Below are 12,011 nucleotides of genomic sequence, written 5' to 3' on the forward strand. Positions count from 1 at the left end.
GCGCCCCGGTGGGAATTTGGCAAAAGGCAAAAAGAAAGAGATAAAAGAGCGAGAAAAAAGGGGATCAAGAAAGAAATAAAACGATAAAAGAAAGATAATATTTGAAGAAAGAAACAAGCGGATAACAAAGAAAGAAAGAGAGAAGAGAATGATAGAGGAAATGAAAAGGAAGAGATAGAATTACACAAAAGAGATAAAGAGTTAAGGAAGGAAGGAAGGTAGGAAGGAAGGAAGGAAGGAAGGAAGGAAGGAAGGAAGGAAAGGAAGGAAGGAAAGGAAAGGAAGAGAAGGAATGAAGGAAAGGAAGGAAGGGAAGGAAAGGAAGGAAGGAAGGAAAGGAATGAAGGAAAGGAAGGAAAGGAAGAGAAGGAATGAAGGAAAGGAAGGAAGGGAAGGAAGGAAAGGAAGAGAAGGAATGAAGGAAAGGAAAGGAAGGGAAGGAAGGAAAGGAAGGGAAGGAAAGGAAGGAAGGAAGAGAAGGAAAGGAAGGGAAGGAAGGAAAGGAAAGGAAAGGAAAGGAAAGGAAAGGAAGGAAGGAAAGGAAGGAACAGACACATACAGACGGATCATGTTGGGGAGACTCACCGGACTCTGTTTGATCTGGATGGTGGGCTTGCAGCCTGGCAAGGTGCTGGTGGTCTGGGTGACACTACACATTCCCATAGATGAGCTCTGCTGCAGCTGTTTGGGGGACTGCTGTTTGGGGAACTGGGCCATTATCTGAGCCGGTGACCCCACCATGGTCTTAGGTGAAGGAAGTCTGGCTGAAGCCACCTTCACTCCAGCTGAAGAGGCGCCTGCGACAGAGAACACGGCTAGCTGCTCAAACACTTTAGCAACGGAGGTCAAAGTGAAGCAGGAAGAGCTAATGTGTTCAAAACAGTGTCTTTAAGATCATGTTTGGATTCAACTTGTTTCAGAGTGGTTTAGGATAAACACTACAGGGAGCTTTTTAGCCTCTTTTAGATCATTGTTTTGTTTTTACAGACCAAAAGCTCTGATAAGCACAATGTACCCGTGAGAAGTACTGAGCAGATAAAGATTGTTCTCATGAGTTGGTGGAGATGAAACACTGAGCTGAAGAGAGTGGATACACATTTCTTATGTTGGTGCAGAGGAAGGACCTACATGTTGTTGACATGACCACTGCAGGAGCAGAGGACACCACTGTGGTCACTGCGACGGTGTTGGCGGTAGGGTTGGCGCTGGCTGGGAAGACCACCGTCTGTTTCTGGGTGGGCGCCGTCAGCATGGTGGTGGACACCAGCTTGGATAGAGCGGCGTTGTGAGCGTGAGACTTGGACAGGATGTTGGGCACAAAGTTGGAGCTGGGAGAAGTTGTCACGATGATCACCTGAAGGAACACGAGACATTTAAAAACTCAAGTGTCGTGTCGTGTCGTGTTAACCCTTTATGCCTTTTGTATTTTTATTGACACGATGTAAACAAACCGCCACTTAAAGGGTTAAGATTCCACAAACGATTGAATATTTGGTCGTTCTGCTCGACATTAAAGAGGTCGACGTTCTCAGGAGCAAGCGTCACCTTCTGCGTGGTGGTGTTGGTGGACTGGATGGTGGGCTTGGTGAAGGTGATCTTGACGGGGGACAGGTGGGGCGGCAGCGAGTTGGCGATGGTCTGCATGATGTTGCTCATCTTGGGGCTGCCGCTCACCGGCAACGTGATGTTCTTGGATACCTGCGGGGTCACCTTGGAAATCTCCTTCAGCATCACCGGCGACGAGCTCGACGAGTTTGTCCGCCTTCGCTTGCGTGGCTTCTCGTCCTCGTCGGAACAGCTCACACCTGCGAGGGACACAGGAGGGACGTTCAGGATATCGCCGGGATGACTAGTTCTGTTTTTGGGGTTTATCGATTCATCTGCCGATCATTTTCGTTAAAACATCAGAAGATAGTGGAATCATATCAAATGTCCTTTTGTGTTCTCGTTACATCTTCAGTGTTACGAATGTGCAGACACATCGTTCTGTTTAGACACCAGCTGTTTAACATGCACGCACACATGGCCGCTTGTGGAGTTGTCAAATTTAATCCAACAGATCCTACGAGACGCTGCGTTCAGGACATTTAAATCCTACCCAGTATAACGTCGGCACTGTGGGGAGAAATTCTGAATCAAACTCGAAGCATCAAACATAAAGCCTGAGTTTCCATCAGGGCATCATGTTCTCGTTTTATAATACGAGCTATAGCGCCCCCCTGAGGCAGATCAGGACACTTCTTCAAATGCATCAACAAAAGGTTCGGATTGATTTGATTACATGTACAAAAACTATAACTGAATAATCATTTTTTGAAAGAAACAAGCAGATATTTTGGAGATTGACTGAAATTATGACTAAAACTAGAGTAAAATAATGTTTTTCTTAAAATAAGTTCCCAGACTAAATAAAAACAGATAACTTTGACAGAAGGCTGAGACTAGATTATGTGACTCACTTTTTACATAGACGGTGCTCCCGCTGGGCAGCACCACCACGTTGGATGAAGGGCTGGGGGGTCGTGGTGACTTCACAGTTGCTCCGATGCTGCCGCTGGTCGCTGTAGCGCTGGAGGTGCCGGTGGTGCTCGTGTAGGAGTAACATACGACCACTGCAGGGAGGAAGTTTAACATTTTCAATCAGCGTCTAATCAGTTTTAAAAACACGCTTCGTCGAATACAAAGTGATGCTGGCCCACCTTCTTTGTTTCCCGTTTCAGCTGGCAACAGCAGGGAAGCATTCTGATTGGCTGTGGCACTGGCCACGGCATTAGCAGTCACAGTAAAGGCTGTCTGAGGGACGAGCCTCGGCATCAAGGGAACAAGCCGGCGTCCTTCAATGGACCATTCGGACGAGCTGTTAGGACCCGACATGCTGGAAAAGATCCGTAGTGAGTATATGGGGGGGGGGGGGACGACGACGACGACGACGACTCATATTTGGCAAATTTACAAAATAAATCCACAAATAACTAAACGTACAAACTTCACAAGACATAAATCACCAGTGTTTCATGTTTGAGCCCAATTTCCACTAGAACATTTAAAAAGCACGATTTAGAAAGTTAGATTTAATTTGCGACTTTCCTACATTCCATGTTACACTTACTGATATGCAATGGTGGTGAGGCGTTCATCGTTCACAGCCCTGCGGACTTCTGCACGATGGCGCTCTGTCGAGATGCTGGGAGAAGGGTGAGGAGGATGAGGGGGGGGGGCACATTTTAAATAAAGCAAAGTTTGTGTGCAAAAGTTGGTCAAATAGTTTCTCTCAATCGTCAATTTTTTGAATATGAAGGAAACAATTACCCAAGGATTTTAGTGAGTTCTCCCAGCAGGTCCTTCTTGTCCTTTGTCAAGTCTCCTTGTGCTCGCAGGGCACTGATGACTCCAGCATAGGCCTCCAGCTCTGGGGGACAGCAATCAATGACACAAACAGGACAGAGTTCAGTCACATAAAGTCAAATATGAATTTATTTTATCTTCTTGTTCCCTTTTAGTTGCATAAACTAAGTTATAATAATAATAATAATAATAATAATAATAATACTATCTTAGCATGTATAGCAAGCAAATAACATATCAAAATACATAAAAACACAGCAAGAAAAGAATAAATGTATTTAACAAAAGTGTCAGAACACTTAAACAGAATAAAAACTAGAATCAGATGAAGGCGGTGCAGTAAAGGTACGAGGCCACGGCTCCAGAGGTTCAAGTTTCAAACACTATGTTCTGTGTGTGAGTGTGAGTGTGTGTGTGAGTGTGTGTGTGTGTGTGTGAGTGTGTGTGTAGTGTGTGAGTGTGTGTGTGAGTGTGAGTGTGTGTGTGAGAGAGAAATGCTCCAATGTTTGTTTTGTATTGCATGACCTTACCAAGTTTACGGAGAATTCTTTTGCACTCATCCCTGCCCAGGTCAAGGATGGTGGGCCATACCACAGGCATGGTACCAGTCAGCACCGGTTTCTCCAGCTGAATCATGGGCTGAGTGGAGAGTAAACAAAGTAATGCACGATTAGACAACATTATAGCTTTATACCATATAACCACGGATGAGAGACAGGCGGCTCTTGACGACAGCAGAAAGTTGTTCATTCTGATCATGTAAGAAAGGTGGACGTCTAGTTTAGTGCCATTTGTTCCCTGTTACTAAACAAACCATCACTTTTAACTTCATCAGAACAGTCTGAAGATAATTATTTCATATACAATTACAGTATTTTGAGTTGAATAAACGCATGTGTGAATAGTTTAAAGTTAAATATTTATAGTTAAAGCTTGTCCCTCAGAACTGCTGAGTAATTACTCTGCTGTTATGCAGAACACAGAAGACACAAATGTTGTGTTAAGATGTTATGTTTGGCCGGCGAGCAGAGGAGGGGTGCAAACAATTCATGTTTTAGTAGCGCTAATGTTTCATATTGTTATCGCAGCACACTATTGTGGGATTACATCAGTTAATGACTCAATTACAACACATTATGCTTTACAATGCCTTTAAATTACATGACAGTCGCCAAAATGGACTTTTTTGTTTCAAAAAGCATTTGAATAGACACAAAGTCCTATTTAGCTTTTGAAACATTAGAAATAGTTATTAAGGTCAATTATGTTCGACTGTCACGGCCACATTTTATGGGGTTAACAAACCTTTTGTTGTTGTTTTTTGTTTTCAAATTTAGATTATTTACTAGATTATTTTCTATTATGTTAATGTACATCTTTGTTATTCTAAATCCCTTTTTTCAGAATGTATATAGTTATTAAGATATAAATTGGATGCATATTGTTTAAATGACAATGGAAGGGTTGCAATGCATGCTGTTCAGTTGTTGCAGACTCTTCGTAGTTAAAGAAATGTTCTCAATCATCCTCTAAATAAGGGATTGGAAGAAAAAAAAGGAGAATATAATTGATCTGGCACCCAAATATCACAACAAAGTCTTACCTTTGTGTTTACACTGACCAGTACCGCCCACCACTGGGCATCCCAGTAACTACAAAACATTGTTGGCGTAAAAGGCCAACCACACACAAAAAATGGAGATTTTGTTTAATTGAAATGCTCCTTAGAGAGCGATTTATATTCCCAAAGTATGAGAATGGCTTGATAATTACACAACCTGCACATTTGTTCTACCAGGTTCCGACATTTAAGCACAAACAAAGAAACATTTAACTGTTAGCCGTTTATATTTTCTGGGTCAAAATCTGTCAACACAACGGAAGACGGAGCACATACTGAATAAATGACCAATACACAAATATCCAATAACGTTCAAATAAACTAGTAAAATATTCCGAGCAAGGCGTAATATCTTGAGTGACATTATATTTTGTTTTAACGCGTATTGAAAACCTTTACAATGGATGTTAGCTTAGCAAAATCAATGTCTTACCATCCGTTAGCAGAACAACTTCAAGGCCTTGATAATCCCGAGATCCAAACAAACATGGCTGACAATAAGACTTTTAAGTAAACTACCGCATCATGTAGTTATTCTGCAATAAATTGCGAAAAGAAAAGAGAAGATAAACTGCTAAAACGGCCCGATCTACTCAAAGATGTTCCAGTGTTTACGTTGTCTGCTAGCTAGCTGCGGCTGGCCTGTGGATGGATGGGTTTCTTCTTCGGTGGTTTTAAAAGGCGGACTACAAACCAACGTTAAAGGTGTATGGCGCCACCTACTGTCCCGGAGTGTAACATCATGACTTTATAAATAAGTTTTATTCTAGATATTAAAGCTGTTTCGGTACACTGTAAAAATAATGTGTTACAAGCAAAAGTCCTGCATCGAAAATGTAACTTAGGTAATAGAATGTAAGTATAATCAGAAAAAGATATATAAGAAGAAAAATGCTGTATCTATTATACTTTTGTGTATATGTTTATTATTACTCATGCATTAGTTTAAAAACAGCATTTTACTGTTGTAGTTAAGTTAATACTTTTTATAAAACTACAACTAATGATTATTTTCTCGATTAATCAATTTGAATGTATGGTTTGTAAAAATTCAGAAAATAATGAGAAATGTGGTCACAATTACCCAGAACCCAAAGTGACACCATCACAATGTTTGTTTTATCCAACAATAATTCAACATTTAGAAAAACTTAAATCGGATAAGCGGTGGATGATGGATGGATGGATGGATAAATCAAATATTAATAATTAATTAAAAATAATTAAAAGGAAAAGCAACAAATCCTCACTTTTTTGAAGCTGGAACCATGAAGTAGGTGGATAGAAATATGGAATACATTATTAATTCAGCCAGATCACACATAAGAATAACAAAAACAAATAAGAAAATTATATATTATATATATATATATATATATATATATATTGTTTTAACTAGAATCAGTTAACAGTTAGCCAAATAACCCTGATCCCATTTTACAGCACATGCTGATTAATGTTCTCTTCAGAATTCATTTAGAATAGAATAAAACAAATACTTAATTGTCTTCCTTTTACATGCAAAAGGCCGACATTTGTCGACATCTGCTATTAAAAAGAGTACATTAAAACATGACGTACGTAGGACACATTTACATAAAAACACAACACAAAATAGAAGCTACATTAAAAGGAAAAAAAGGTACTCAGTGAGAAAGACCTGTGAGCATCACCTGCATTTATTTTCTTTCATGTCAGGAGTCTATTTCATCTTGTACTTTAAGTTTAACTTTATTTGCACAATGTAACAAACAGAACACATGATATGCAAGAGGGAGCCTCTAAGTAATGTTAAAATAAAGTTATAGAGAACATAAGATTAATATCTTTACATGTGAAACATCTCATAGACATCTGAAACGTGACAAACACAAACTAGACGCTGCTTTTACGTATAATTGTACTCAAGTATGGTGCTTGATTAAATGTTTGTAGTTACTTTCCATCACTGGTTAGACATTTAAAAGGTGCAGGGAGGTGGAAGCGGTCTTTTTAATATCTGCATAAACCTGTATTTCATTGCATTTAATATATATGTATAATCTGATTATTTATCTGTTTATGTTTTTATTGTGAACAGTGCTGAAATAAGTATTTAGATTGTTTAATTTTACTAAGTAAAAGAAGGAAAACCACAGGATATAAATACTACAAACGTTCTGCATTCAAAAGTGTATTTATGTCAAAGTGCAAAAGTATAAACATCAAATATACCAAAAGTAAAAATACTTATTATGCATTCTGGCCTATTTCAGATTATAATGAATTATCAATTATACTGTTGAAAAGATTAATCTATAACATTACTTCATGATTTATTAGTTGATTTATATTTTGTATTAATACAAAAAGTACAATATTTCCCTCTGAATATTAAAGACTCAAGTAAAGTACAAGCACATTAAATGTGTACTTGAGTAAATGTACTTTCCACTGTTACATTCTGAATAAAAGTAAAGTAAAACCACAAGATGGCTAATAAATATGATAGTTTAGAGAAGTACGAGGAGCTCTTGAACGCAGCAGGATGGAAGGTGGGTTTTCTCCTCTTTTGGGACTCTTGTGGGGAGGGGGGGACAAAGCACTTCCTTTTTTTTTCCATTTGCATCACACTGTGGAGCAAAAAAAGAAAACCCAGACTGTTGTACACATTTAGTGAGGATTAAAGACCTGGAGGAGGATGCTTCACAAACTCGGTGGACTCTGGACGTTCATTTTGGATTTAGCAGCCAAAGTTTGACGTAACCCCTCCCCGGATAATCAGGCTGCAGTCACCATGGAAGTATTTCCCAGGGGGAAATAGACATATGCTCAATTTGCACTTGGATGTAATGTGAGAAAGTTTGGGGAGGTTTTGCGCAGGAGGTTTCCAGATGTCTCTGCTGGTGCAGACAGTCCCATGAAACACACTCACAACCCGAAAGGCAAAAAAAAAAAAAAGAGAATATTTTTGTTTATTTCTTGCAACTTTTTGGATTCTTGGGAATAAATATAAGACTTTATTCCTCGCGCTCCCCTGGGACTGTTCATCCAACGCTGCCATTGCATTAGAATAACGGGAGTGCCGGAGATAACGACTCGTCGACGGTTGTGGATATGACCGGACACCGAGGAGCCGTTTTAATCACTAAGAGACAGACGTTGTCATGATAATGTTATTTGGGTGAAGTCGTCGGAAACTCGTAAGGGAAGCCCCAATGAGTGGCACACAGTCAACACTCACTGACAGGTAGGCGAAATGCTCTTTCTTTTCAACTCTAATTCTTTATTTCCATCGTTGCTATTTGAACGCAGCAGATTTGCTCAAGAGTTATCAAGTTGAAATGGTTTTCTGAATCTGTTAATGTATGGAAACACGACTAACTGCATCACGCCAAACTCCGTCTAAAAAACTCTCAATTTAAGGTTATCTTACTCCTTTCAAAACATGCATACTATCATAACATAATATACGACAATGTACAATGTAATCTAGATATTGTAGTCAATTCGGCTGTCAAATGATTAGACAAAAAGCCCTACGTTTCTACAAAATATACGTTTTTAAAATTGACCTTGCGCCCTTACGTCGCATTGTTCTGGAAGATCATGGCATCTGGGATTGGTAGGGAACATAATTAAAAAGTTGAGTTGTAGTAATTAAAAACGTGCTTGATCTACTTGATACACGCCGAATTAGATACAAGCCATTAATAATACATATGTGCTCTTAGGTTATCTTCTAACTTTAATGTTTTATATGGGGAAACTTGTGCAAGTTCTAATCTGCGGATTTCTCAACGGAGCTCGTAAAAAGGGTTTCCCCTGTAAAAACTGAACTGTTAGTTTTCCCCTTTCCCCCCTTGATGACAAGCCCCTCTTCCCATCCAGCAGGGGGTATTTTCCTGGAAGAATAATTCTTTACTTGTGGCCTCTAAAAGGCTACCTTATAAAGGTTCTTGCACACTTTTATGTTCATATAACCTCCAGGACATTTGCACAACACAAGTCTAAGACTATTTCCTTGTTGTCTGGCTTGACTGAAGTTGGACTGATTGAAACATCTCCGTGTAAAGATGTCCTTTAGTATTTAATTATACAAACAGTCCCACAGAGGGGGTTCTGCAGACTCTTTTTAGATATCTCTATGTTTCACAGTCACATGATGTTATCTCTGTGCCGGGTTAATTCCAGATACTCAATAACAACATGTGTATGTCCAGACAAATTGATTATATGATCATATGACTTCCCCATTATTAATCACAGAACACACACATGCTGACGTAAGGAGACGCTGATGGTGTGCAGCTCTGGACTTTGTTGTAAGGTTTGGTAGATGAGGTGAATTGTTTTTAAAACGTTAATTGTTGACTTTGAGCTTTTCATATTCCACCCCACATAAGTCACTTGTGTATTTTTACACTCGGTAATCAGGAGTTTCCTCTGAGGAAATGCCAAAACAAAGGCACACATGACTGCCCCAGGAAATCAAACAAAGTCATTTGATTTCTTGACCTTCAGCCGGCAGCGAGGACTGAGCCGCTGCTCTTTAACAGCACTGGGCCTCTTTTTGTGGAGTTTTGATTCTCTGTAATGTTTCCATCACAAATTCCACATAAAGACCATATACAGTTAAAACAGCCTGTGGAAGTGGAAAGCATGACACACACCAAAGAAGGGACTTAAAGGGAAAATCTACCCTGAAATGGATTTCACAGATATATCTGCAGTGTTGTGCAGCTCAGGTTAGATTTGGTGGATTTACCATCACTGTGGCTGTCATTTGTAAAATCTTTTTTTATTACGGGCATTATCATAAGATGTGGATTTTGTTTCGCAAGACCAAACCCTTCATATGTCAAATGTTAGCTAATTTTCTTTATTTATAATCATTAATTTGGAAAACACGACTTTGTACAACTAAAACAATCACAATATGATTCTGCCGAAGTAGATAAAATGTAAAAGAGTAGACGTATAAAGTGGCATAAAATTGAGATACTCAAGTGAAGTAAAAGTACCTCCAAAAAAAGGTTCAGTTGCCCGGCAACATTTGTGCCAACTCCAGCAGTGGTTCGGTCACTTCCTGGTTGTTGTTCAAGGGTTTCTCAGGGAGAAGAATTCAGTGTGAGCAGCCTGCGAAGTAACATTTGTGATATTTTACTATCTGGATGTGACGACCCGCAGCGTGGGCCATGTTCTCCCGTCGGCGTGGCCTCCAGGGATTGGACTAAAACTGCCCTCTGTCCTGCAGATCACTGCGCAGGGCTCGCTGTGCTCTTCTCTATTTTGACTAGTAGAAGTAATGTAAGGCAGTTCCCTGCAGGTTGAGTAGAAGCAGTCGGTTTTTAGGCCTTTTAAAGGAAAACTACAGTTTATAACGAGTCGGGTTTTATCCTCGGCTCTGCCGGAGGCCGTCAGGCTGGTGATGCTTTTAAGAGGAACATTATGACCACTTTTACTCTCTGGCTTGTAACTGTGTGTAAGCTGTACTTCTGTGTTTATTTGATTCTGTGTTTAAACTTCTTTCTACTTTTACAATTTCTAATGCACATGTATGTTTGTCTATGTCTGTCGTGAAGCACTTTGGTACAAAAACCCTTATTTGCTTTTTAAAGTGCTATAAAAATTAAATAAACTTGAAACTTGGTCACATTGTACTCACCAAAGTAATCGCTAAAAATAGCCAACAAGTTTGTCTAAACCAAAGCAAACAGTAAAATGATTAAACAAACTCTCTGTTATGCATCATAGTTTATACACACACTCTGCAGTGTGTGTGTGTTATCACACGGTTTACCTGTGAAACTCGGGATCATCAAGGTCTGCAGGGATGTCGAGCGCTTGTAGGCCGACCTGGAAGTTTGCATCGCACTGGTTCCTTTGACAGAAAGCCAACAGGTTCCTACTTGTTATTTGATTTTGCATGTTTACCTCTTCTGCAAAAACATTTCCTCTTAGAGTGACACTGATGAATCTACAGGTTGGACATTTGAGTTAGAATAGTTTGAAAGACACATAAAAGAGTCGGGTGTTTACTGACGTATTGAAGTCGAGGAACAGAATGTTAAAATGTCTTTAGCTGCTGTTAACTACAAACCTTATTCAGGCATCTAACCAAAAACCCTTTGACTTCAAGACAAGGGAACAGGAAGTGTATACATGCTGAGTAATATTCACTCATACAGTGTTAGTGTGACTGTCAGCTGAGCTCACTTTCACTTTCATCTTCAGATAAAGTGTTTGTTTACACCCTCTCTCACCTGTTTCCCCGTCCACATGTTTTAATCGATGCTTTCTAACATCTCAGCCATTACTTTCAGAAATCTTTACACAGATTGTTCAGTTTGTGTGCAGGTTTCAATTTCTCTCTGAAGATCTTCTTTTCATTCTTCACACAACTACAGAGAGCAGCACAGTGAAGCCTTTTATTAAGAAACTTCCGAAAGTGTGCAGCAACATTTGTTGTGTGAAAACTACAAAGACACAGGAACAGATTTGCAGAGGGTCCTGCACACATGTTGGTATTCTGCCGCTCTTCTTAATGCAACCATACGAGGAGACAAGTTAACAGAGGTTGATTCTTTATACCGTAGGATTAACAAAGGTTATGCACTTTGCATGGAACATTCTCTGCTAAAACAGCAGATGCATGTAAAGTGACAGTTTTTGTTAGATTGAGTCAAATGTTGTGGCTACGTCCTGTTTCCTAAATGTTCATTTGCAGATTATTTCAGTAAAGTCGACACATCTCTTGCATGTGCGTGCGGCGTTTGTTTTGATTAGTCAAGCATGTCAAACGTGAATGTGAGAGGATTTTTGTTGCAAATTTGGTGAAACGAGCACCTGGTGACCTTTAGACAAATTCCACTGCTGAACTTCACCCGCTGGGCTCTCCTCCCCTTGCAGCGTGTGTGTGTGTGTGTGTGTGGAGGTCAGGTCCAGGATCGGCCCGGGAGCTGACTGTAATGAGCTGTCGTAGTAAATCAGGAGCTCAACACATGCCGACACAAATGCATGTACATGTGGTCCATTCAGAACCAGTGTTGACACTTTCTCTTAT

At 39.8% G+C, this 12,011-nt stretch overlaps 2 protein-coding genes across 2 annotated transcripts in view; one reads left to right on the plus strand and one right to left on the minus strand.

Moving 5' to 3' along the window:
* LOC115005000 (BRCA2-interacting transcriptional repressor EMSY-like) overlaps positions 1-5,616 on the minus strand; it is a 17,826-nt gene extending 12,210 nt beyond the window's left edge. The window contains exons 1-9 of the mRNA XM_029426769.1: positions 5,400-5,616; positions 3,876-3,984; positions 3,310-3,409; positions 3,110-3,184; positions 2,700-2,875; positions 2,460-2,612; positions 1,546-1,805; positions 1,129-1,354; positions 590-797 (exon numbers count right to left, since the gene is read on the minus strand). Coding sequence (XP_029282629.1) covers positions 590-797; positions 1,129-1,354; positions 1,546-1,805; positions 2,460-2,612; positions 2,700-2,875; positions 3,110-3,184; positions 3,310-3,409; positions 3,876-3,984; positions 5,400-5,402 — 1,310 coding nt within the window. The 5' untranslated portion in view covers positions 5,403-5,616. The remainder of the gene's footprint in view (positions 1-589; positions 798-1,128; positions 1,355-1,545; positions 1,806-2,459; positions 2,613-2,699; positions 2,876-3,109; positions 3,185-3,309; positions 3,410-3,875; positions 3,985-5,399) is intronic.
* Positions 5,617-7,550: 1,934 nt separating this feature from the next.
* LOC115004982 (rho guanine nucleotide exchange factor 12-like) overlaps positions 7,551-12,011 on the plus strand; it is a 35,330-nt gene continuing 30,869 nt past the window's right edge. The window contains exon 1 of the mRNA XM_029426747.1: positions 7,551-8,195. Coding sequence (XP_029282607.1) covers positions 8,164-8,195 — 32 coding nt within the window. The 5' untranslated portion in view covers positions 7,551-8,163. The remainder of the gene's footprint in view (positions 8,196-12,011) is intronic.

Source organism: Cottoperca gobio, unplaced genomic scaffold (genome assembly GCF_900634415.1).
Source record: "Cottoperca gobio unplaced genomic scaffold, fCotGob3.1 fCotGob3_237arrow_ctg1, whole genome shotgun sequence".
Lineage (NCBI taxonomy): Eukaryota > Metazoa > Chordata > Actinopteri > Perciformes > Bovichtidae > Cottoperca > Cottoperca gobio.